The sequence below is a fragment of the Mauremys reevesii genome, unplaced genomic scaffold (assembly GCF_016161935.1).
Source record: "Mauremys reevesii isolate NIE-2019 unplaced genomic scaffold, ASM1616193v1 Contig82, whole genome shotgun sequence".
Taxonomy (NCBI): Eukaryota; Metazoa; Chordata; order Testudines; family Geoemydidae; genus Mauremys; species Mauremys reevesii.
The window spans coordinates 31,372-56,470 of record NW_024100898.1 but is presented as its reverse complement, the minus strand read 5'-3'; the positions used below and the strand labels follow the sequence as shown (position 1 = coordinate 56,470).

Here is a 25,099-nt window from a genome sequence, read left to right as displayed (position 1 = left end):
GGTGTGTTATGGTAGCCAGCAGCAGCTGCACGGGAAGCCCCATAACTCAAAGCAGGGGGGTGGCTCACACCGGTGGGAAGCAGAGGACCCATCCCAAGCCCCAAGGGAAGCAAACAGAGCCAGGAGAATCTAGCACCACAGGCAGCATATGACTCTCCTGCCCCTCCGCAGGGGGCTACCCCATCCCCAGCACAGACTAGGGGGGTGGGGTCTAGAGTTATGGCCTGCCCAAAACCACTCACAGGTGGGATGGTGTTTGCAGGGAGAGGAGCAAAGGGCTTTTGCAGCACAGTGCTGCCATCCAGTGGACATAGTTGGACATAGCACCTTTCTGGAGCCCTTTCCCTCCAAATACACCCAAAGGAGTCCCCACACCTGCTAAGGAACTCAGCCGTGTGCCTGCCCCAGCATCGCACGGAGCAGGGGGACTCCCCCTGAGAACAGCACATAGCCTATGGGAAGGGACACCACAAGTCCTGACCCCTCCACCACTGATTCTATCCCTGGCTAGAACCCAGGAGTCCTGGCTCCCAACCCCCGCTGCTATAAGCAGCAGAACCCATGCCCCCCCCCCCCACACGCACAGCTGGGGAGAGGACCCATGAGTCCTGGCTCCCAACTTTCTGCTGCTATCTTGTTAATCGCTGTGCAAACTTTGGGCAAAGCAGCTGCCACATCTTCCTCTGCAGCTGGTCACATAGCTTCCAATTAATCCTTTAGCAACTTGGGAGAGGTCTGTGCTGCATAGCTAGAAGGTTCAGATCCTGTTGGTGGCTCATGCAGGGTGGGATGGGAAGGGAAGGGGGAATAGTGTGCAAAGTCATCATTCCAGACCATGTCAAACTCATAACACATTTGCACAGGGGGACCAAGAGAAGGCTGCATGGGCTATATGAATCCTGGAAGTCCCCCCACACCCAGTAGTGGACTTTGCAATCTGAACACTCCTTTTACCAAGACAGATAGGGAGCTGGAGGAAGGAGCATGTGGGGACGGATGGAAGGGTAAGTGTAGGGATGGACAGATGGCTAGAAGTGTGGAGGCAGAGAAGTATGCATGGGGAAGAATGGAGGGAAAGCAGCTTGTGCAGGGACAGAGATCTGGGTCCAGGGAGGGTTGAGAACAAATGGGTGCATGAGGAGGGATGGTGAGTGGGAGACAATCAAGATCCTGCCCAAGTCAGCATGAGGAGGTTGCAATAACTACTATCCCCGCACTGACCCCGTAGTGCAGGAGCGCCCAGGTGTGCTCACACTCCAATTCCTGCCTTCGTGTGTCTGGGATTGCTCATGTTTTGATTAAGGTGCACTGTGGGGCACTCACTGGCAACAGGCTAAGGGCTGGGAGTGGGGCCAGAGGGTGTCCAGAGGGCAGAGGAACCCAACCCTAGGTCAGAGGTCAGGCCCAGCCACAGGGCAGGGCCAGACCAAGCCATTCTCCTCTTAGTCACCAGCTTGAAGCCACCCCTGGGCAGCAGGGCCCCACTCCTTAGTGCTTGGTGGGGCTCGGCTCTGGCTGCCATGGCAGGCTCAGCCCTGTTTTGCCCTCATGGCAGGCTCAGTTGAGCACCGAGGACTGCCTGGGGCACAGCTAGAACTGCCCCATGACCCCAGCCCCCAACCTGCTGGAAGACGGTCATGCTGTGTGGGGCTGTCGGGCTGCAGAGAGATACAGAATGCTGAACCCATACCATTCCACACAAAGCTGGATATTAATGATATGCAAAGTATATGCAAATATGCAAATACACAATGCTTCCTTGCTCCAACTGACCTGCCTGCAAAAATGCAAATAAGCTCACCACATAATTTGCATAGAATAGCCAAGTATCCCAAGGACCTAGCCACTCCTAAAAGCTGGTGTTCCCTGTTAGCTCCTGGGCCCTCCTCCATGGGGGGGGGGGGCTCACTCAGCACTGGGTCCCCCAGGCCCACATCTCCTGCTCCATCCCCTCACAATCCCAGCACAGCCCTCTCCTCCCCCCAGCCCTGGCATCGCAGTGTGGGCTGACTGTCCCATCAGATCTGAGTGTGCCTGGAGATCCGTGCTGGGAAGTGACAGCCCAGGGAGCATGTGGGAGGGGGGGGAGCCTGGCAGAGAGAGAGAGAGAGAGAGAGAGAGAGAGGAGACACCCCTCCCCCTCAAAGATACAGATACGGGCCCTTCCCCTGCCCCATCTCCAGACTTAACTGGGGAGAGGATGCCGTACCCCTAAATGGGGAGGGTCCCCGAGTGCCCCCCCTCAGCACCACCTGCAGCTCATGACATTGCCATGCTCTGGGGATTCAATTCATGCCAGTCCCCCCGCCCAGGATGAGGGGGGAGGAGGGAGCATCCTCCAATGGGGTTACCTAGCAACCGCATCCCACCACCTCCACACATTGAGTGCAGGGAAGAGACCGTGGGGGGTATTTCATCCTCCCAGCATCCCCCAAAGCAGGGGTGAGCCCCCAGCTACTCCAGCCCTAGCATCTCCCAGCAGGGGGTGCTGTGGAGCGTGGGGCAGGGTGCTGGCTGGGGAGGGGGAGCTCCCAGCTACTCCAGCCCCAGCCTCTCCCAGCAGGGGGCGCTGTGGGGAGTGGGGCAGGGTGCTGGCTGGGGGGAGCTCTCAGCTACTCCAGCCCCAGCCTCTCCCAGCAGGGGGCGCTGTGGGGAGTGGGGCAGTGCGCTGGCTGGGGGGAGCTCTCAGCTACTCCAGCCCCAGCCTCTCCCAGCAGGGGGCACAGTGGGGAGTAGGGCAGGGTGCTGGCTTGGGGGGGAGCTCCTGGCTACTCCAGATCCAGCCTCTCCCAGCAGGGGGCGCTGTGGGGCGTAGGGAAGGGCGCTGGCTTGGGTGGGGAGCTTCCAGCTACTTCAGTCCTGGCCTCTACCAGCAGAGGGTGATGTGGGGAGCAGGTATGGAGGGGCAGGTGCTATGTTTATTCCCTCATTAATATTTCTATTTTGGAGCTACAATAAATTAGCATAATAAATTATGGGGCAGTTGGGATGGGAGTCTCCACCTCCCACCAGGGTGTCCCCATCCCTCAGCACAGCGCGCGCGCACACACACACACGCACACGTCCTCTCCACCTCTCCTCCAGCCCAGTGCCCCCTAACCTGACCCTGCAGCACAGCACCCCCTGGCACTGCACTGGGGCCAGCACTGACAGAGGGGAGATTGTCCCCTACTCCATTCCTGCAGCCCCAGTCATGCTAGCCATAGGGGGTTAATCCTAGCCTTGCCCGGGGTCTCACCCCCCACACCTCCTGGCACTTGCGGGCCAGACACTGGTGCACCACCTTGGTGAGGGTTACGTGTACCTTGGGCACAATAGGGAGAAGTGTTGGGCCATGGGGATCAGACAGAGGATGTGACACTCCCTCGGGCCCAGAGCCCAAGGACATGGGGACAGGAGGAGGGTGTTTGGACCCAGGTGTCTAGACAGCAGGAGTTTTAGGAGCCAGGTGTCAGGGTGCAGAGGGGTTCTGGTGGAATATCCAGGCCATACATGTGACATCACGAGTGACATGCAAACCCCATCCCCCTGGTGCTTTCTGGGCCAGCTGGAAAGTGGGTCACACGGGTCTCCTGGGGATTTGCACCAGCCTCACATCAAGGGCCAGAGCCCCCTAAATGGGGCCAATGCCCCATACCTCAAAGTGGGCCCTGACCATGAGCAGGGGCACACTCCAGCAGGCCATGGGCTGGGAACAAGTGTGGAGGAGGAGATGAGCTGCAGAGAACAACCCTCAGGGCCCTCCCCGGATGCTAGGGTCCCAGCAACCAATCTGGATCCAGCCCTAAGAACCCACCAGCCAACACAGGCAGCACTTCCCAACTCTGGCTACAGGCATCATGTGCTGTTCCCACAGACACCAGAGGTCCCCTCCCCCCACAGGCCTGGGAAGTGCACCCACTACCCTCTACTGCTCCCCAAACCCCTAGCTACCCCTACTGCCCCACAGGCCTGGGCAAGAAGCCCCACTACCCCCGAACCCTTAGCTACCCCTATGGCTCCCACAGACCTGGGCAGTGTACCCACACTCCTCCCTCAGAGTCCCACCACCTTCTTAATACCTGCCCTGGGCTACCCCCACTCCACTTCCAACCCCAGACATTCCCTCTCACGGCTTCTTCAGATCCCACAGTCCCTGAACAGACTCCCCACACATCCCCCTCCCCAACTGAGCCTGACACTCATACCCCCAAGCCCAGATGAACTCTCCAAGCCCCCAATGACTACACTGTGAACCCTTAACCCCTTAACCATTGTCTCCCTCATGTTCCACCCCACGGCCCATCCTCTCCCAACCCCACAAAGCCGCCTGCACCAACCCCAGAGCCAACTTCCTTTTGCCCTTCCCCACAGACTCCATGAGTCCCAGACCCCACAGGTCCCAGGGTACCATCCAGTCTCCCCCACCTCCTGCCACCAACACCGCCATACCCTGTCACCCCCCTGACTTCACTGAGCCCAGAGCACACCCCAATGCCACCACCTCCTGCCCTAGACAACTGAACCCTAGACCTCACAGGCCCCAGGATACTATCCAGCGCCTCCCATCTCGCCCCCGACTCCCCACTGCCCCACAGGCCCTGGGGCAAACACCAGTGCTCTGTCCTGCCTCCCCACCAACCATGGGGCAGCCCCTTCAGGAGAACCCTTCACTCTCTTGGATGGCCCCTCAAGCATACCCCCTGCCACCTCAAGATCAGCTGGCATCCCTCACTGTTTCCCCAGGCCCCATGTGACCCCCCTCATCTCTCACACTGCATCCAGATGTCCCCCTCACCCAGTCCTGAGTCCACAGGCCCTAGGTGACCCCGCCCCAAAGAGCCACCCCCAGTCCTGAGCCTGCAGGCCCTGCATGAAGCTCCCCACCCAATGCTCTCCAGAACCACAGGCCTCAGAGAAGTCCCTTTTATGCCTCTGCTACCTCTCCCAGGCAAACCCCATTCTCCCCCATTGCTCAAACCCCACAGACCCCCAGTACCCTCCAGGACTCCACATACACACAATCATCCCCTTCTGCCCCCACAGGCCCCAGTCACCTCCCAGTGCCCCCCACCTGCCCCAGGTGAACCAGATTCTCCTCCCAGCCAGATGGACACCCCACATCTCCAGCAGAACCCTGACCCTCCAGCCCGCCCCAGGTGACCCCTCCCATTCCCGCCCAAGTTCCAGTACCCTCTGTCCCAGATATGGTGCCCACTCTCTTGTTAACACTGCTTGCCCCAGTTACCTCCCCCCACCTGCCCTGCTCCAGGTGAACCCCTTTCTCCTCTCCGACCTCACAGCCCTCCCCTGCCCCACTCCCAAGCCCAGACCCTGGAAGAACCCTTCAGTGCCCTCCCACCTGCCCTAGGTGACCCTGCCTGTTCCCCCAAGCCCCCTCAGTCTCCAGAACCCATAGGCCCCAGCTGTGCCCCCGCTCAACCCCAGCTGAACCCACCCCATCCTTTACCTCGAAAAGGGACATAGGACATGGTTCCTTCAGCCGCTCGCTAGTCCCGGGCGCTTGTCATGGACGAGGCGAGGTTGGGGGAGAGAAGACGACCCAGGAGAAAGTGGGGTGGGGGGAATCCCCAGAGTGAGGAGAAGAAGGGGGGAAAAGGGGTGGGGGGCAAGGACCTCAGGGGGATCCAGGGACGAGGACTTGAGCCAGGGGAGCAGGGGTGCTGGGCGATCCGGGAGACAGGGGCGCAGGAGGAACAAGGGGTCGGGGTGCCAGTAGGACTAGGAAGAGTGCAAGGGGGTCGGAGGAACAGGAGGTCGGGGTGCCGGGGGACGAGGAAGAGTGGGGTGCAAGGGGGTCGGGGAACAGGGATCGGGGTGACTGGGGTGCAAGGGGGTCGGGGACGGCAGCAGCAGCCGGGGCGGTGCTGGATGCAGTAGGAGCGGCCAGGCCTGCGGGGGCCGCCTCCCACCCACGCTGCCTGGCTGGGCCCCGCCGGGCCCCGCAGCCGAGCTCCCCTCCCCGCTCGCCGCCGCCGCCGAAGGATGCTGCTGCCGCGGATGCTGGTGCTGAAGCTGCGGCCGCTCCAGCCTCGCACACGGGCCCCGCGCGCTGCCCACTCTTAAAGGCGGCCGCGCGGCAGCTGCAGTGGGGGTGGGCGCCGCGTGCGGCCGACAGAAAAGGAAGCTGTCGCGTCCCCTTTAAACTTCGCTCCCCCCACCCCCGGATTGAGGGGTGTGTGTGTGTTCGGGGGTGAGGGCACGTGGGGTTCGGAGCCAGGTTCCGCCGCGCACCGGGAACCGCCCCCCCCAAAGCTGCCATCCAGCTCGATAGCCCCTGCCCCCTCCGGGCCCCCCACTCCCCAAACTCGCCATCCAGCTCTATGGCCTCTGTCCCTCCGAACCTCCTACCCCCCAAAGTCCCCATCCAGCTCTTATGGGCTCTGCCTGCCCTCAAGCCCCCTGCCCCCATCCAATTCTATGGCCCCTGCCCCGCCCTGAGTTCCCTGCCCCATCCAGCTCTATGGCCACTGCTCCCCAGAGCCCCCACCCCCACTGAGATCTGTGGCACCTGGCCCCAATCTAGGTCTATGCCCCCCTGGAACACCTGACCCCCACCATCCAGATCTATGGGCCTGGTCTTCCCCACAGTGCCTCTTGCCCTTCTACCATCTCCAGCCCTGCTCCCAAGTACTCTGTGAGTATTGTTCCCTCTGCCCACCCCGCACCAAACCCTGGCCCTTGATACCGTGCCAAGCCATCCCCACAGCTATCTGCTGTTCTGAGTAGAGTGCAGCTGCCTTTAATGGAGACACCAGGGTAGGGCAAGTGTGGCAGCAAGCACATGTGGGTGCAGGCTGAGGGTCAGTGTGCAGGGGTGAGTGTGCATGCAGGGTGAGTGAGTGTGCACAAAGCGAGTATGTATACAGGAGAAGGTTGAGTGTATGTGCAGGGTGAATGTGATTAGGGTGGGTGTGAAGGTACATGGGTTAGTGTGCCTTGGGCAAGTGTGCATGCAGGCTGAGTAGGAGTGCACATGGGGGAGTGTGACTGCAGGATCTCAGTGCAGGAGACAAGCACGGAAGAGATAAGTGTGCACATGGTGAATGGGCCTGTGTGTGGTGCAAGGGTGAGTGTGCATGCAGAATTAGTCCAAGTGTGGAGGGTGTCCCCCCCTTGGACAAGCACACTCAGAGCTAGTGGGAGTGTGTGTGGGTTGAGAATGATTGTGTGCAAGTTTCCATTAAAAGTGAGTGCACAAATGGAGTGTGTGGAGCAAGTGTGCATGCAGGATGAGTGAGTGTGTGCAGAGAAAGAGCAAGTGTGTATTTGGGGTGAGTGTGCATGCCGGGTGGGAGGGATAGCTCAGTGGTTTGAGCATTGGCCTGCTAAACCCAGGGTTATGAGTTCAATCGTTGAGGGGGCCACTTAGGGATCTGGGGATTGGTCCAGCTTTGAGCAGGGGGTTGGACTAGTTGGCCTCCTGAGGCCTCTTCCAACCCTGGTATTCTATGATAGGTTCTATTATATGATAGGGTGAGTGTGAAGGGGGCAAATGTTCTTGCAGGGCAAAGGTGAGTGTGCATCTTGGCTTCTCCCTGTGGGGCAGCTGAGCTTCCCCACCCCTGTGAGCTGAGGGGGTGTGATGCCACCAATCAGTGTGTGGTTGTGTAACAGCCCCCCATTAGTGGGTCAGGAGAAGAACTGTCTCCCTAGGGAGGTGTTTCTAGGGCAGCTCCAGGCTCTTGCAGAGAGAGAGAGAGAGAGGGAGGGTGTGTGTGTGTGTGCACATGCTGGTCTTGAGTGGGTCCGCTGGTGTGCATGCAGGGTAAGTGTGCACATTTGTGAGTGAATGAGTTGGGTTAGATTATTGTGGAGGAATTTGCTGGGTGCACAGACCTGTCTGTATCCAATACTGGCTTGGTGTGTGGGCACATTTTAGGGATGTGCATACACAGGGCAGGATTGTGTGTCGGGGTAGAGTATGGTGCACTGGGCTGTGTGTGTGTTAGGAGATATTAGAGGAGCATATTTTGTGTTGGTGTGTTTGAGTGCATTGGGAGCATATTGCGTTGTGTGATAGGGGATCAGAGTGTGTTGAGTATTAGGTGTGTGTGTTGTAGTTCATGAGGGGCATGGTGTGTTAGGACATATTCAGAGTAGTGGGATGTGTATTAAGGAAGGTGCATTGGGGTGGGTATTATGTCATGTGTTAGGGGCATAGTGTGTATTCAGGGATGTGCATTGTGTGTTAGGCATTAGGGAAATGTTGGGGATTAAGAGAGACCCATCAAGAGAAATTTGGGACCCTGGCATATCATGTTCACTGGGGCCCCACCCTCACCGGGACTACTGGAACTATTCAATATGAAGCCAGCCAGGACTCTTGGGGAGCCTCCTCTCTCTGAGCATACCTTCAAGTCAGCGGGACTGCTATAGGTACCCACATGACCACACAGTATGCCAACATTTTTATGGCTGACTTAGAATAACTCTTCCTCAGCTCTCGTCCCCTAACGCCCCTACTCTACTACATCTACATTGATGACATCTTCATCATCTGGATCCATGAGAAGGAGGCCCTTGAGGAATTCCACCAGGATTTCAACAATTTCCACCCCACCATCAACCTCAGCCTGGACCAGTGCACACAAGAGATCTACTTCCTGGACACTACAGTGCAAATAAGCAATGGTCACATAAACACCACCCTATATCGGAAATCTACTGACGACTATACTTACCTACATGCTTCCAGCTTTCATCCAGACCACACCACACAATCCATTGTCTACAGCCAAGCTCTAAGATACAACTGCATTTGTTCCAACCCCTCAGACAGAGACAAAACACCAACAGGATCTCTATCAAGTGTTCTTAAAACTACAATACCCACCTGGTGAAGTGAAGAAACAGATTGACAGAGCCAGAAGGGTACCCAGAAGTCACCTACTACAGGACAAGCCCAACAAAGAAAGTAACAGAATGCCACTAGCTGTCACCTACAGCCCACAACTAAAACCTCTCCAGCACATCATCAAGGATGTACAACCTATCCTGAAAGATGATCCCTACTCTCCCAGACCTTGGGAGACAGGGCAGTCCTCGCTTACAGACAGCCCCCCCAACCTGAAGCAAATACTCACCAGCAACTACACACCACACAACAAAAACAGTAACCCAGGAACCAATCCCTGCAACAAACCCCATTGCCAACTCTGTCTCCATATCTATTCAAGGGACACCATCATAGGAGCTAACCACATTAGTTACACCAGGGGTTCTCAAACTGGGGGTTGGGACCCCACAGGGTGTTGTGAGGGTATTACATGGGAGGTCACAAGCTGTCAGCCTCCACCCCAAACCCCGCTTTGCCTCCAGCATTTATAATGGTATTAAATATATTTAAAAGTGTTTTTAATTTATAAGGGGGGTCATACTCAGAGGCTTGCTATGTGAAGGATCACCAGTACAAAAGTTTGAGAACCACTGAGCTACACCATCAGGGGCTCGCTCACCTGCACATCTACCAATGTGATATATGCCATCAGGTGCCAGCAATGCCCCTCTGCCATGTACATTGGCCAAACTGGACAATCTCTATGCAAAAGAATAAATTGACACAAATCAGACATCAAGAACTGTAACATTCAAAAAACAGTAGGAGAACACTTCAGCCTCCCTGGACACTCAATAACAGACTTAAAAGTGGCAATTCTTCAACAAAAAAACTTCAAATAGACTCCAACAGGAAACCGCAGAACTGGAATTAATTTGCAAACTGGACACCATCAAATTAAGCCTGAATAAAGCCTGGGAGTGGATGGGTCACTACAAAAAGTAATTTCCCCCCTGCTGATACTCACACCTTCTTGTCAACTACTGGAAATAGGCAACATCCACCTTGATTGCATTGGCCTCATTAGCACTACAAAAGTAATTTTCCTTCCCTTGATATTCACCCCTTCTTGTCAACTGTTGAGAATAGGCCACTTCCACCTTAATTGAATTGGCCTCGTTAGCACTGATCCCCTACTTGGTAAGGCGACTCACATCTTTTCATGTGCTGTAATATTTATACTGCTTACTGTATTTTTCACTCCAGGCATCTGATGAAGTGGGTTTTAGCCCATGAAAGCTTATGCCCAAATAAATTTGTTAGTCTCAAAGGTGCCACAAGGACGCCTCATTATTTTCTCTGAGCATGTCTCCAGGGCAAGAAGCTTACACAGTTTTGACTTTCCTGGGTCTGACCTCAGAGCATTTAGCATCCCCTTCCACACCGTGTGCTTCCCGCAACAAGTCTGCCTGGGTGGGGCTCCTGGGGAAGTCAGAAGGTCCTGCACCCCAGCTCCACAGTCAGCAGTGACTCTCAGCCAGCCGGTAAAACAGAAGGTTTATTAGTCAACAGGAACATAGTGTAGAACAGAACTTGTTAGCAGAGAAATAAGTAAAAAGAACAGGAGTACTTTTGGCACCTTAGAGACTAACAAATTTATTCCAGCATAAGCTTTCGTGAGCTACAGCTCACTTCTTCGGATGCATAGAATGGAACACACAGAGAAATAAGTGACTTTCAGCCAAGTCCATCTTGGTGGGAGGGGAGCCCAGAGCCAGGGCTCTGGTCCTCCCGCTGCATCCCAAGCCAGCCGCCTGGCCCCTGTCCTGCCCGTTGCGCCTCCTCCGGCTTTTGTCTTGCATCCCCTGCCTGGGTCTCAGGTTACGAAGGGGTGGCCATAGCATCCATGCAGGCAGCTGGAGCAACCCCTGCAAAAGTCACACAGGCTTATTCCCACCACCTAGACATAAAAGACAGGGAAACTGAGGCACACACCGCATTCATGCAAAACAGTAAGACTCACATAGGCTTACATACAACATAACAAGGGTGAATCCCCACTATGTAACACCCCAGTTACAGATTTTTTGGGGGGGCCTCCTGAACTCAGGCCCTGGTACAATTCCCCCCCCCCAGCCCGTTTGGATATGTCCTTTGGTGATTTAGGGGGCACTAGGGTTGTGTTGTGTACTAGGAGTGTCTGTGTTTGGATGGATGTGTTGCTAATGAGCCCTAGACTCATCCCCCTGCAGCAGCTCATTCTGGCCCCTCACCCTGATGCTGGGGGCAGGCTGTGCCTGGACACCAGGGTTCCTGTTCCCATCCCAGCTCCAAGCAGCCTCTGGGGATGGGCAGACCCTGGGCACTGTTAACCCCAAACCTGTGGGATGGGCCTGGTGCCCCATAAGGAGATGCTATGGGGATGAGCTTACCCTGCCACAGGTACTCCCCAAAATGTCACAGCTTGGACCCCTATCAAGGGGAGCTGGAGCACTGTCAGTGTGCATCTCTGGCGTGCTGAGGGGGTGGGGGTGCTAGATCTGGTGTGAGGGCAGGGATCAGAACTTCCCAGGGCTGGGGTGCTGGATGTGGTGTCAGGGGAAGTAGCATTATAGCGAGGGGATGGGGTCAGGAACCTGGATTCTGTCCCAGTTTGAGGAGTGGAGTGGGATCTAGTGGGATGGATAGAGTAGGGTGGGCTTGGATCCAGGACAAGTAGAGCAGCAGCTGGACCTGGGTCACTGCTCTCCCGCCACTTAGCAATGGCCAAGCTGGGAGTTCCCTGCTCACTTAAGCATCCAGCCCCTGGAACTGAGAGGCAAAACTATTTGATTAGGGATTGAGGGGCACTGTTGCGTGTCCAGATTGAGGGGCACTGGCAGAGCTGGGGGGGGCAGGACTGGGTAGTAGGGGGCTGCAGTCTGGATTGAGGGGCACTGGCAAAGCTGTGTGTGTGTGTGTGTGGGACAACCAGGACTCAGTAGCAGGGGGCTGTGGCTTGGGAGTGAGGGTTACTGGCAGAGCTGTGGCAGGAGGGACCCCGGGGCTGCAGCTGGGACTGAGGGGCACTGGCAGAGCTGTGGCAGGAGGGAACCCCAGGGCTGGGGGAACAGGAGGCTGCAGTCAGGATTGAAAGACCTCACCCAAGGACAGGTCCTCCCTGATGATATAGGAGACGGGAGGCACATGGGGAGGGGGGCGGAACATAGTCCCGTGACTCCAGGGGCGGGGTTTAGGCAGCAGCATGCAGCTGTCCTGGGTCACGTGAAGGGGGAGGGGCGGGTCCAGTGCAGATTGCAGCAGCAGAGCCGCGGGCAGGTAGGAGCTGCAGCGTGTGTTCGTGCCCGCGCAGTGCTTCGCTGTCCCAGGCCTTGCAGGGGCTGCTCGCCCCTCGCAGGCAGGCCTGGCCCTAGGGGAGCCGGCTCAGTTGGCTGTTTGCCCTTGCGGCTGGTCCCAGTCCCCTGAGCTGAGTCCCGCAGGACGGTGGCAGCGACACGCGCTGATGAAAGCTGCCTGCTGCGTGAGTAAAAGCCTGACTACTGCTGGCCCCCTGTGGGGCTACGCCTGGCCCAGCGCTGAGATGCAGCCGCCTCTTGGGGGGGGAGTTGTTCAGCGGCTGATTACAATGGCGATGCAGTACAGCACAGCACACCTCCTAGTGCTAACCTGGGGCCAGCACTGACTGCGAGGGGAGGGTTCCCCTAGCGAGGCCCACCCCAGTCCCTGCCGTCCCCCAGGTCTGGCCCTTACTCTCACTGTCTCTTGGCCGCAGGTGCTGTTGCTGTCCCTGTTGATGGTCTCACTGCTCCGAACCGTGTATCAGCGTTTCTTCTCCATGGCGGCTGAAGCCTATACCCCAGGGAGCCTGTCAGCTGCCTTCGTCACCTGCCCCAATGAGAAAGTGGGCAAGGAGATTGCAAGGTGGAGCTGGGCTCTATCCCCAGTTCTAGGAGGGAAGTGGGGGGCTAGTGGGTTAGAGCAGGGGCTGGGAGCCAGGACTCCTGGGTTCTATCCCAACTCTGGGAGGGGAGTGGGGGACTTTTGAGCATGAAGGACACTGACAGTATTTTTGTCCTGAGCAGGGCGATGGTAGAGAAGCACCTGGCTGCCTGTGTCAACATCGTGCCTCAGATCACATCCATGTGAGTGCAGGAGCCAAGTTCCTGGGCTCTATGGTCACTGCATTGGGCTTGGAATTGGGACGGGAGGAGTTGGGGGAGTGGCCTGGCCTCCCTGACTGGGGCAGGCTTTCTTTGTGTATCCCTCTCACCAGCTCCCCCTGTTGGTTTCTTTCAGATACGAGTGGAAGGGGAAGATCGAAGAGGACAGGGAGGTGCTGCTGGTGAGGGGCCATGTGGGGAGGGTCGCTGTGGGGTGGGGCATAAATCCCCTGCCTATGTAGGCAGTGGGGAGGCTCTAGAACCCTGGGGTCTGCCCTGCGTGTGTGTGTGTGGGGGGAGCAGCCAATGGAACCCCCCCCCACCTTTCACCATCTCTCTCTCCCCAGATCATCAAAACCCGGAGTTCCCAGATCCCAGCGCTGACCGACTTTGTCCGGTCAGTCCATTGTCATTCTGTCTCCTCCACCCTGTGGGAGCCTGCTGGTGGGGATGGGCCTAGGGAATTTCTGGGGTGGGGGGGTGGAGTCTCTTGAGAGAAGGCTGAGAGAGTGTGGCAGGAGGATTGCTGGAGGGGGAGGACATGAGGGGTGTGTGTGTGGCAGGGGCAGAGTGGTGAGTCCCTGGGGAATCCTTGCCTGCTCCACCCCCTCTGACTTCCCCCATCTCCCTACAGGTCGGTGCACCCATACGAAGTAGCAGAGGTGATTGCGCTGCCCATCCAGCAGGGAAACGCACCATATCTGCAGTGGGTTGGGGAGACTGTGCCAGAGTGAGACCCCCCCTACCCCACAGCAGGGGACAGTCTGACCCTACCCTGCCTTAATTCCCCTTGTCCTGAGACACCACAGGAAAAGGACTCACCCCCATGGAATTTTTTTGGGGGGGATGGACCTGCAGCCAATAAACTGCCCCCAACGCACCAAGGTTGGCTCCTCATTCACAGCACACACAGCCCTGGTGTACTGGGGAGATGAGATATTGCCTGGGAGCCAGGACTCCTGGGTTCCCTTTCTGGCTCTGAGGGGGAAGCATGGAGTCATGGGGGTTGAGGCTGGCCTCCTGGGTTTTAGCCCTTCCTGTGACACAGCAGCCTGTGGTGCCTTCCCTCCAATGACCAGGCTTAGTCTGGCTGCAGCAAGCTCTTTATTGCAGGTGTCAGTTTGTACAGTCAGAATGGTGGTGGTGACAACAGCATCAGCACACAGGGATGGGGGAGAGGGCACAGCTGGCCTGTGGGGAGGGGAACATATGCCATCTGTACAGCAGATTACAAGCAGGATGGATGACTGTGCTGGGGCACCCCTCTCCTCCCAGGCTGTGGGGAGCTGTCACCTCCTATTCCTGTGCCCCCATTCTGCCTTGGACAGCCCCACTGTGGCAGGGTGCCCCAAGCTCTGTCCTTCCCCCCATCGCACTTCTTTAAATAGAATTTTTACAGAATAATAAAAATGCAACAAGAAAATAAACCCTTTGAATACAATGAAGCATTTGCCTGGTGGGAGCAGGGAATGCCCCCCCCCGCCCCCATCCATCCTAGGGCCCTTCTTTGAGCAGGACTAAGCAGTTCCTGCCTTATATCCAAGCTGAGGGTGAGAGCCCCCCCACCCACTACACTGCAATCCCCACTGCTGTCAGAGAGGGACAAACCCATCACTTCCCCAGGAGAGAGGCCTGACACTGCACTCTGACCTGGGGGCTCCTGGGAGTTGCACTCTGCTCAGTGGGGGGAGGGAAGAGAAGAAGGCCAACAACTCTCTGCAGCCCCAATAGAGGGGCTGTCTCTGGCACTTCCCCTCCCACTCAGAACATGCCCCCTCCACCCCATTCCACCAGGTATTGGACAGTGCCATCGAGGGTGACCCTGCGGGCCAGGATGCGGACAGCCTCCCCACGAGCCAGGCGCCCCATGGCTCCAAAGTAGCTACTGCTGGTGGGGGCAGGGCCTGGGCACAGAGTGCTGGAGGAGGCAGGGGAGGCCAGGGGCTCTGGCTGGTGCTTGGTGGTGGGGGCTGGGTAGTTTGCATGGGGCAGTGGAGTGTGGGCAGGGGGATGCTCAGGGCTCTCGCTCTCTGGCACAGGTGCTTCGCGGGAGTCTGGGCTGGCAGTGGTGCTCCTGTATAAAACAAGGTGGATCAGGGGAGCCTGCACCATGAAATGCTTCCCCCCCCCCCCCTCCAGTCCCAGCCCAGGGCCTGCTCCAGAAAGTACCTGCAAAGCACTAACCTGGGTGGAGCTTTCCCCATCCTGGCCCGAATCAGTTTTAGAACCCCTTTCTACCCAGCCATAATCAATTCTAGAATGGTCCCTCTCTGCCCTCAGCCTGCTCTAGAACCACTTAACAACCCAATCTGTGCCATAGAGCACTCAACACTTGTTCTAGACTGCCCCATTCCTTGCTCTGGAGTAGATACCATCCCTTGGGGACCTGCCCTAGAAACTGGCCTCTGAGCTGCCTCTAGGAGAGAGGCTGCTCTCCTGAAAGCACACCCCACTGCAGCAGAGGCTCCGGAGAAGGTAATGCCCTGGGAGCTGCCCCTGTCCCTGCCTCCCCTCACCTCAGGGTCCGGGCAGTGTTGGCAGATGGGTGGAAGGAGGCAAACATCCTGATGGGAGCACTGTGGGCGAGAATGAGAAATGGGGTGAATGGAGGGCTGGACAGGGTGGCACCCCCACCCTGCCGGTCCCTCCTCACCTCTCCAGGCAGCGGGCGTCAGTGCGGCGGAAGTTGTAGGTGCTGGAGGTGCCGCTGTAGCCACAGTATGTCTGGCTAGCACTGACTGGGGTCTCCACCACCTCCTGCAGGGATGGACAATCAGTGGGGTGCCCAGGGAGGGTCCCCAAAGCCCGGGGGCGGTTCCTGGGGCAATGCGGGAGGCTGTGGTGTACCTGGGTGAGGGCTCTGTCCAGCTGCCACTTCTCCCTGCTGCTCCTCAGCTCCATGGTATCTGTGGGTTCCGGGGGGACTTTGCGCCTCCGTGGCCTCCGGCGCCCTGCCCCACTGCTGCCCTGCCCTGAAAGGAAGCTGTAAGAGACCCTCCTTATCTGCACAGCACGCAGGGGGCCGCGCCTGCTCCACTGGGAGCCCAAGGGGGCTGGGTCAGTGACCCCGATAGGAACGGGGAAGCAAGGTACAGAGACCTGCCCAGGCCCTGTGCCCCCTCCTGACAATACTGTATCTGCTGCTGCGGACCTAACCTGGGCCCCACAGAACTTCCCCAGGGGGAACGCGGGGAGGGAGCTCCCAATGTCCTCTCCCTCAGTCCCCCATCACATCACCTCAGTGGTGTCCCTGCACTCCCACCCACCATACCCTCTCCCCTGTCTCTCCACCCCTATACTGCCCCCTAACCCCCTGCTAGAGCCCTGCAATGGTGGTTGAATGTGTGGGGCAGGAGGAGTTGGGGCAGCTGAGGCTGCTCACCTGCTGTCAGTAAGGGGGGGCTGCTGAGCCGTGGAGCCATCATGGCCCCCAGGGCACTGAGGTGCAGGAGGTGGCACTCGTATGTGGAGCCCAAAGAGACCCTTCCGCTTCTTGATCTCCTTCCCTGAAATAAACCTGGAGAAGAAGGGAGACCAGACTCAGACCTGCAGGGCAAACAGCTCCCAGGCAAAAGCATCAGTAGTGGCAATGCAGGGGTGTGCAAGAGCCTGGATGACTGAGTGGGTGTGCTGTGAGAGCCCGTGAAGACAGGTGCAGTAACAGGTGGGTGTGAGGACGTGGCAGTGTGTGCATGGGCTAGCATGGTTCCAGGTGGGTGGAAGAGTGCGGAGGGGCATGCAAGGGCTGGTGCAACTGGGAGTGGGTGTGAGGACATGGTGGAGCATGTGAAGGCCAGTGTGTGTGTGAGGGGGCAGTGCTATTCAGTGAGGGTGCAAGGGAGTAGCAGCACATGCGAGAGCTGGCATGGTTCCAGGTGAGTGGGAGGTAGTGGCAGAGCATGCGTGGGCCAGCATGGTGCAGCGTGTAAGGGGGTAACGTGATGCTGTGTGGGTGCAGGGACATGGCAGATAGGGTGACCAGATGTCCTGATTTTATAGGGACAGTCCCGATTTGGGGGTCTTTTTCTTATATAGGCTCCTATTACCCTCCCCCCCCAACACACACCCCCTGTCCCTATTTTTCACACTTGCTGTCTGGTCACCCTAATGGCAGAGCATGTGATGGCCAGCATAGTGGAGCGTGCGAGGAGGTGCGCGATTCAGTGATGGTGCAAGGGAGTGGCAGCACATGCAAGTGCTGCCGTGGGTCCAGGTAGATGCCAGGGCATGGCAGAGTGTGCCGGGGCAGTGTGATTCAGCGTGGGTGCAAGGACGTGGCAGCACGTGAGGGCCAGTGTGCAGGGCCGGCTTTAGAAAGTGTGGGGCCCAATTCGAACAGTTTCGACGGGGCCCCGGCAGGGAAGACAAAAAAAAAAAAGACACGTTAAAAAAAACACGTGGGGCTTGTACTCACCGGGCGGTGCTCCGAGTCTTCAGCAGGTCACTTCCGCGGCGGGTCCTTCACTCGCTCCAGATCTTCGGCGGCACTGAAGGATCTGCCGCCGAAGACCCAGAACAAGCGAAGGACCCACCGCCGAAGTGCTGCCGAAGACCCGGAGTGCTGCCAGGTGAGTAAAAATTGAAAAGGCGCCTCTAGCCAGGGAAGGGATTCTCACTGGGCACGGGGCCCAATTTGGTGGAATTGGCCTAAAGCCGGCCCTGCCAGTGTGGTTCCAGGTGAGTGAAAGGCAGTGGCGGTGCATGGCAGGCATGTGGAAGCAGGGGCCACATAGGCAGAGCAGAATGTTACAAAAGCTCCTCCCACCTGTCTTTGTGGCTGCTCAGGGCACTCAGCAATTGGCTGTACCGATCCCTCTTGGGTGTATCCGAGAGCTGCAAGGACCAAATGAGAATGGATGAGGGATCAGGGAGGGCCATGGTCCAGAGACCCTCCATTGCCTCCTCCATCTGCCCCCACAGCATATCCGCCCAGCCAGCCCTTGGAGTCCCTCCCACCGGGTACCTCTTACCCAGGTCCCCAACCTCCCTCTCTCCCCCACTCCTTGCTCACCTCTCTCCCTCAGCCCTGTCCCCACCACTTCCCCCTGCTCCTTGTAGCCGTTTCCTTCCCCCCACCCCTCACAGTCCACTTTCCCTGCAGCCCCCTTCCCACACAGCCCACCTCTCCCAGCAGCAGGTTGTCCCAGTTCTCGCTGGCAAATGGCAGAATCTCCCGCTCAAAGTCAAAGTATTTCTTTTTGCAGCAGATGCTAAGATGATAGAGAATGAGATGGGCCACGTCCACCCTGTGAGGAGAGCGGGGAGGGTCAATTCTGGCATGGTGAGGACATGTACTGGAGATGGGGAGGGGGAAAACCAGACTCACCATCTCAGGGGAAGTCTCCGTACACTCTCAGGGCCCCCAGTGCAGACACAGCACTCAAAGACATAAAATCTGGAAGAGACCCGAGGTATGTGAGGGGGGAATTAATCCTGGATCTCAGGGACCTCTCCCCGCATGTGCCCTCACCTGTCTGCGTAGAGGAGTGAGAGGATCTCGCCTCCCCACCCCTGAATCTCCCCTCTTGTTCACTCACCTATGTCCACAGGGTAGTGGGGTGGATTTCACTTCCCTCCCCAGTCCCTGCATATCCCCTCACCTGTTTCCACAAGGGGCAGAGTGGATTTCAGCCCTCCACCTTGAGTTCTTCCATGCCCCCTCACCTGTCTCCATAAAGCAGTGGCTTGCTCAGACACTGGGTACATGCCTCATGGAACCACTGGGCACAGCTGCAGCACTGCAACATCTTCAGGTTCCACCTGGGGGAGAGAGGGAGGCTAAGTGAGCACATGACTGAGGGGCAGCCTGCCAGGGGCCCAGCACCCTCCCAACTGGAGAGAGAAAGGAGTTCACCTGGGGCATTTGCTGATCCACTCCAGGCACCACCCACTTCTAGAAATGCACTCCTCTCCACCCCATGAGCAGCTCCAGAAACCAGGGCTTTGGAGCAGAGCCCAGAGCTGGAGCAGCTCCGGAGCAGTGGAGCTGCAGGTTTTTGCCTGGAGCTGGAGCGGAGCTGGAGCACAGCTCCAAAGCCCTGCCAAAAACCTACCTTCTAGTCCAGAAACCCCATCTCATCAAGCCTAGAAAAATCTCTCTCTCTTGGTGGAAGCTGCTGTAGAAACCTGTCCCCTCCAGCACACAACTCACTGCAGAAACTTCATCCCAGTCTACAGCCACTCAATCTGGAACTTGTACTGGAATAATCTCATGCTGGAAGCTGTTTGGGGAATTTGTTTTACAAAGATCATCCTGCTCTAGGAACACCCAGCCTGGCTCAAGAAAAGAGCCTACCCCAACACAAGCTGCTTCAGGGACCTGTAAAAACCTGACCTGACTTTATAAATACTGTGCTACTCCCATGCCAGAAAAATCCAATTCCAGAAAGCACTCCAGACTCTTTCCTAGAAACTGTATCTAACTTCAGAACCCAATCTAGAAACCCACTAGTTCAGAGCTCACTTCAGAACCATCCTCTCAAACCAGAACTGGTCATAGAAAAAAGTTCCTCCCATATTTAGTTATTATAGAACCCCCCACTCCACCATGGACTTTCTGCAGTGAGTTGTGTGCTGGAGGGTGCAGGTTTCTACAGCAACTTCCACCAAGAGAGAGGGATTTTTCTAGGCTTGATGAGATGGGGTTTCTGGACTAGAAGGTAGGTTTTTGGCAGGGCTTTGGAGCTGTGCTCCAGCTCCAGGCAAAAACCTGCAGCTCCACCGCTCATTCAGCCACAAGACCACTTCTAGAAACCACACTCCCTGTTCTGAGCTTGCTCTAGAAATCTCTGGCTCCAACACCTGCTCTCGAAATTGACCTCCCTGTGTGAAGCCTGCTCTAGAAACCTCTTCCAACTCCAGAACCTCCTCCCAGTCCAAAGCTAGCTCTAGAAATCCAAATCATCTTGCTGGAGCTAGATAAGACTCCTGATAATTTCTCTCTAAAGTTAGAAACCCCTTTCGGGCAGAAGCAGTGGATAGGTGTTACCTGCTCTATCAGGATCCAAATTGAGGGGCCTAGTTGCAATCTAGATCTGAAATCCTGCTGCTCAAGACACCCACTTTGGCAGGAGCAGGAACATTCCTGATTCCTGCTCTTCGTCACAAAGAAGCAGATGCAAGGGCAAGTGCTGACCTCAGGAATCTGCAGGACCAGAAGGGGAACTTACTCTCCAGGGCCTCCACAGTAGCAGTAACACTGCTGCCGATTGGTCAGGTGTGCTGGATCCCACTCCAGAGCCTTGAGCTGATAGGGCAGCACCAGCTTCATGCTCAACATGGCCTTGGCATAGGGGCCTTTCTTGAGTGCACCACCCCTCTGCCAATGAGAGAACAGAGAGAGGGTGTGTGAGACAGGCTGGACACAAAACAAACAGATCCATCCACAGAAGGACAGGAATGGCACGGGGGGGCTTGAATCAGAGGGATGCACCTGCTGGGGGGAAGGGGACTCATAAGGGGATGGGAATTAGAGAGGCTAACCTGCTGGAGGGGGGAGGGGCGGGAGCTGGGGGGGCACTTGCTCTGCGGGGGACAATGGGAATCAGGATGCCCCACCCCCTTTTTATCAAAGGCATCACTGGGGACACAAGGGGATGATGTCTGGCCTCCCACAGCTGCCAGCCCCATGTTCACCTTGGTGGCCACAGCGAAGACACACTGCCGGCACATCCATGCACCAAGCACCCCAGCCCCATCGCTGCTCGCATCCAGCACTCTGGGCAGGTGACACTCCTGGTGGTAGGCTGCAAGGGATGAAAGCTGGTGAGAGAGGAGAAAGCGGGTCCCAAAATGGCCAGGGGATGGCAGAGGAGGGGAGCACCACTTACTGTGCCCACATTTCTCACACCGCACCAACTGGTTCTCTGGGCTCACGGACTCCGAGTAACACACACAGCAGATCTGCTCCTCTCCGGGCACGGCAGCTGTGGGAGAGAATGGAACCTGTCCAATTAATGCCTTGCTGGGCGCAGCCCAAGACTGGGATAGCAGGGGGCTGCAGGTCAGGACTGAGGGGCACCAGCAGAGCTGTGCATATGGAGAAAGCATACGGCTGGGATAGCAGGGTCTGTGGGCTGTGAGTGAGGGGCACTGGCAAAGCTGTGGGTGGGAAGCCCAGGCCTAGGACAGAAGGAGGGTGTGAATCAGGATTGAGAAGTACCGGTAGAGCTGTGTGTGGAGGGAGCCCAGGGCTGCGGTAGTAAGAGGAGGGGCAATGGGTTGGGAATAGGAGGCATCAGCAGACCTGAGAGGGCTGTGGGTCAAGACTATGGGGCACTGGCAGAGCTGTGGGGGGTGGGAGTCATGGGACTGTGGGCTTGGAGTGAGGGGCATGGTGGCGGAGCTGGGGCTATGGGCTGAGAGCGAGACAACATCAGGACTCCAGTGCTCACCAGGGTTAATGTCCTTCCAGAGCACCAGGAACTGGGAATTGTCCTCAAACTGCACCAGGCAAACCTGCCGTGAAGCATCCACCTGCCAGAGGAGAGAGGGGTGAGTGAGTGCAGGGACAGTCAGAGGAGGCGGCCCTAGTGTGTGCGTGGGGGCTTCACTCACCTTCTTGATGGTACCCAGATAGAGCAGGCCATCGGTCCAGCGGGCCAGCACATCCTGCCCCTCCCAGAAGCGGGGCCGGCTGGGAGCCACAGAAGGGACCGGGGCTGCCGGGCGTTTCCAGGGGCCGGAGGTCAGGCGGGAGCTTGTGCGTGTCACCCGGGAAGTCTGAGCAGGTGGCTCGCTCGCCATCACATTGTGACCAATCTGCCATGTGAGGGGAGATGGTCAGTCACCTGCCAGAGCTCAGGACAGAACCCAGGATTCTTCATTCCCAGCAACTGCATCCACTCCTGTGGGGTTCCTTTACATAGCAAGGGGGCATATTCTGTGTGAGAGGAGGGTCATAGATCTGGGGAGCTAGCCTTGGATTTGGGGTACCATTTATTAGGGGTCTTCCAGAGTGAAGAATGTCTCAGAACCAGGGGTCATTTCTTGGAGGGACATCAAAACTAGGGAGGGATTCTCTAGGGGTGTCTCAGACCTAAGGGACCTGATCTGGGGTGTCCCAAATTCAGGGGGCCCTCTCTGTGGTATCTCAGATCTGGTAGACCGAACACTCTGGTGACTGGGATCCTGGGTTGTCCTCTTTGGGAGGGTCTGGGATCTGGGGAATGTGTCAGATTCAGGGGATCTGCTCAGGGATCTGACAGTTTCTCAGATCTGAGGAGCCCAGTCTTGAGGTTCTGAAATTCAGGAGGTCCACACTGAAGTGTCTGGGATCCAAGAATGTCTTGGAGGTAGGGGGCCACTTTCAGGGGGTCTGTGATCCATGGATGTCTTGGATTTGGGGTACCCTCTCTGGGGGATCTAGAATCTGGGAGTGTCCCAGATTCAGGAGGGCCTCTCTGGGGATGTCTGGGATCTGGGGGTGTCTTAAATTTGGGGGCATCTTTGGGGAGTCTGGGGGTGTCCCAGGTTCAGGGGGCACTGTCTTGGGGGTCTGGGATCTGAGGGTGTCTTAATTTGGGAGGGGTCTCTCAGGAGGATCTGACATTTGGGGTGTTCCAAATGTGGGGGGCTCTCTGTGACCTTGGGGGTGTCTTGGATTCAGGAGACCCTCTCTGGGAGGTAAAAAAATCTTGGATTTGGGGGGTCTCAGTGGGGGGCTTAGATTTGGGGTGGATCTGGGGGCCCTCTCAGGGATGGTTCTGGGGCAGTCTCTGATTCAGGGGCCCCTGGGATCTGAGGGTGTCCTGGATTTGGGGCCCCTCTCTGGAGTGTCTCAGATTAGGGGGCCTTCTCTGAGGTGAGTCTGGGATCTGGAGGTGCCTCAGATTCAGGAGGGCCCTCTGGGGTGGGTCTGGGATCTGGTTTCGCTCAGACTGAGGGTATCTCAGTTGTGGGAGCTCTCAGATGTGGCACGAAGCAAGTCTGATTTGGGGGTGTCTCCTTTTGGGGGGAGGATGGAGGGGCTCTCTGTAGCTGGGCAGCCCATCTCTCTCCCCTGCATGGGGGAGGGGGTGCTCCCTCCCTCAGCCTCTCCTGCCCTTACCAGGTCTCCGAGTCTCCTGTGAGGGTGAGGGCCGGCTCTCTCCCCTCCCCAGTCTGGGGAGGGGGGGCTTCTCAGGGCTGAGGAGGCTGCCCCGGCCCTCAGGGGCTAAAGAGCAGGCCCCTCTGCGGCTCCATCCTAGAGCTGAGCCCAGTGACGCAGCAGCAGCAGCCGCCAGAGCAGGGAGGAACGAGGGGGGATGCGGAGAGACGCTGGGGGAAGGGACCCCCCCTAACACCCCCCTCCTGGCGCTGCCTGCAGAGCAGGCCCTCGGCACCCCCCTCAGGACCCCCCCTCCTCCGGATCTGCACTGACAGCGGAGCACAGCACTAGACAGCTATGGTGGGGGGGATCCTCCACCTCTTATGATCCCAATTCCCTGCGCCAGCCAGGGTGGGATCATGTCCAGCTCCACCTAGAGGGGCCAGGCCCTGAGCCAGCCAGTCCCAACCCTGGATCAGAGCGGGAAAGGCCCCACATCTCCTTCTGAACCAGCTCTGGGGTCACTCCTGTCTCCTCCCTCCCCACTGCCCCCGCCAATGATCCCATTCTGCCCCTCTCCATAACTCTGTGCATCCTGTTCCCTGCTCTGTCATCCCCGTCAGCAACCCTCTGCCCTGCTGCTAACTGCCCTCCAGCTGCCTCTTTCCCTTCTCCAGGCTCCTTCCTTCTTGGATCCACCCTCTCCTCTGTCACTCCTGCACCCCCAGCCCCACCCTCTACTTCTCCCCTTCTGCCTCCTCCACATTACTTTCCAATGCCCCTTGCTCCTCCCATCCTGTCAGCCGTACTCCTGCCCCTCCCTTTGACTGCCTCTTTCACCCCTACCCTTCTCCCCCCACCCTGTCATTACTATTCTTACCCCTCCCCCATTGCCCCTTTCATTCCTACTCCTGCCCCTCCCCCTGCCCTGTCAGCCCTTCTCCTGCCCCTCCCCCCTACTCCTGCCCCTTCCCTTTTCCCCATCAGCCCTACTTCTGCCCCTCCCTCACTGCCCCCATTACCCCTACTCCTGCCCCTCCCCTCAACTGCCCCTGTCACCCAGACTCCTGGCCCTCCCCCACTGCCCCGTTACCCCTACTCCTGCCCCTTCCCTCTTCCCCATCAGCCCTACTTCTGCCCCTCCCGTACTGCGCCCGTTACCCCTACACCTGCCCCAGGCCCCCAGACTCCTGCCCCTCCTCAACTGCCCTGTCACCCCTACTCCTGCCTCCCCTCAACTGCCCCTGTCACCCAGACTCCTGCCCCTCCCCCACTGCCCCATTGCCCCTACTCCTGCCCCTCCCCTCAACTGCCCCTGTCACCCAGACTCCTGCCCCTCCCCCACTGCCCCATTACCCCTACTCCTGCCCCTCCTCTCAACTGCCCCTGTCACCGACTCCTGCCCCTCCCCCAACTCCAGCCCCTCCTCTCAACTGCCCCTGTCACCCAGAGTCCTGCCCCTCCCCACTACCCCAGTCCTGCCCCTCCCTCAACTGCCCCTGTCACCCAGACTCCTGCCCTCCCCACTACCCCAGTCCTGCCCCTCTCCGCAACTGCCCCAGTCACCCAGACACCTGCCCCGCTCCCACTGCCCCATTACCCCTACTCCTGCCCCTGTCACCCAGACTCCTACTCCTAATACCCAGACTCATGCCCCTCCCCCACTGCCCCGTCACCCAGACTCATTTCTCTCCCCTCAGCCCAAGGCCCTAAAACCTACTTCTGCCCCTCCCCTAGCCCCGCCCCCAGGCTGCCGTTGGCCGGTTGGCGCGTGCCTTCTACTAGCCTCGGTCCTTGCAGCGCGCGGCCACAGCGGCAGCTCCACTGGGTCACGTGTGGGTTGTTGGTAAGAGGAGGCCGCCGATTGGTCGGGGCTCGGGAGGAGCCGGCCAATCGAGAAGGTGAAAACAGCAGATTGGTTGGATCTCGAAGAGGACGGGGCCGTAAGGAAGCGACCAGCCAATTGGCTGAGCGCGGACGCGCGGCAGCCAATGGGCGGCGGCTCAGTGGGGGCGGTTTGAATTCGAATGACGCAAGGAGTCGGAGGCGGCTTAGAAGAGTTAAACTAGCGCGGCCGAGGCGATAGCTGGTGAGAGGCGCGCGGGGCCCGGACTGTCCCCTTCCCCCCCCCTT

The 25,099-nt window shown here is 58.0% G+C and overlaps 3 protein-coding genes across 14 annotated transcripts in view; 1 reads left to right on the top strand and 2 right to left on the bottom strand.

Moving 5' to 3' along the window:
• Nucleotides 1–5,764, bottom strand: part of SYNGAP1 (synaptic Ras GTPase activating protein 1) — a 49,069-nt gene extending 43,305 nt beyond the window's left edge. For 5 of the 9 annotated variants that reach the window (XR_005592425.1, XM_039519064.1, XM_039519059.1 and 2 more), the window contains exon 1: nt 5,450–5,763. Coding sequence is in view for 8 of the 9 variants with exons in the window: in XM_039519064.1 (XP_039374998.1) it covers nt 5,450–5,471 (22 nt within the window). In the remaining variant the exon portion in view is untranslated. Of the gene's footprint in view, nt 1–5,449 lie in introns of all 9 variants that reach the window. The other 4 variants (XM_039519065.1, XM_039519066.1, XM_039519060.1 and 1 more) reach the window with 3 other exon arrangements.
• Nucleotides 5,765–11,993: 6,229 nt separating this feature from the next.
• Nucleotides 11,994–13,823, top strand: CUTA (cutA divalent cation tolerance homolog). Of its 2 annotated transcripts, none has more exons than XM_039519077.1 (6): nt 11,994–12,097; nt 12,552–12,700; nt 12,862–12,921; nt 13,076–13,121; nt 13,287–13,336; nt 13,574–13,823. In XM_039519077.1, exons 2-6 carry the CDS (start codon nt 12,573–12,575, stop codon nt 13,671–13,673), a joined length of 384 nt encoding a protein of 127 aa, XP_039375011.1. In that variant the 5' UTR covers nt 11,994–12,097; nt 12,552–12,572; the 3' UTR covers nt 13,674–13,823. The 2 variants fall into 2 exon arrangements, with proteins under 2 accessions (XP_039375011.1, XP_039375010.1); XM_039519076.1 differs by lacking the exon at nt 11,994–12,097 and adding an exon at nt 12,104–12,299.
• PHF1 (PHD finger protein 1) lies at nt 12,531–23,745 on the bottom strand. 3 transcript variants are annotated; one of them, XM_039519075.1, is made up of 15 exons: nt 22,988–23,745; nt 21,496–21,699; nt 21,333–21,414; nt 20,769–20,864; nt 20,575–20,684; nt 20,109–20,257; nt 18,604–18,699; nt 18,266–18,334; nt 18,062–18,185; nt 17,705–17,772; nt 16,322–16,456; nt 15,787–15,922; nt 15,593–15,696; nt 15,456–15,515; nt 12,531–12,664 (listed from the first exon to the last, which is right to left on the bottom strand). In XM_039519075.1, exons 2-15 carry the CDS (start codon nt 21,682–21,684, stop codon nt 12,661–12,663), a joined length of 1,422 nt encoding a protein of 473 aa, XP_039375009.1. In that variant the 5' UTR covers nt 21,685–21,699; nt 22,988–23,745; the 3' UTR covers nt 12,531–12,660. The 3 variants fall into 3 exon arrangements, 2 of the variants coding, with proteins under 2 accessions (XP_039375009.1, XP_039375008.1); XM_039519074.1 differs by lacking the exon at nt 12,531–12,664 and adding an exon at nt 14,027–15,013 and having other exon boundaries at nt 22,988–23,742; XR_005592426.1 differs by lacking the exon at nt 12,531–12,664 and having other exon boundaries at nt 15,450–15,515; nt 15,787–15,911; nt 22,988–23,742.
• Nucleotides 23,746–25,099: the final 1,354 nt, after the last annotated feature.

Excerpts from the sequence above, each read along its gene's own strand:
- CUTA (XM_039519076.1), top strand. Across the intron at positions 12,922-13,075 it reads GTGCCTCAGATCACATCCAT|ATACGAGTGGAAGGGGAAGA; the intron begins GTGAGTGCAGGA and ends GGTTTCTTTCAG. Across the intron at positions 13,122-13,286 it reads AGGACAGGGAGGTGCTGCTG|ATCATCAAAACCCGGAGTTC; the intron begins GTGAGGGGCCAT and ends CTCTCTCCCCAG.
- PHF1 (XM_039519074.1), bottom strand. The coding sequence starts at position 21,684 with ATGGCGAGCGAGCCACCTGCTCAGACTTCCCGGGTGACACGCACAAGC. Across the intron at positions 20,865-21,332 it reads CTGGAAGGACATTAACCCTG|CTGCCGTGCCCGGAGAGGAG; the intron begins GTGAGCACTGGA and ends TCTCTCCCACAG. Across the intron at positions 18,700-20,108 it reads TACTGTGGAGGCCCTGGAGA|GTGGAACCTGAAGATGTTGC; the intron begins GTAAGTTCCCCT and ends TCTCTCCCCCAG.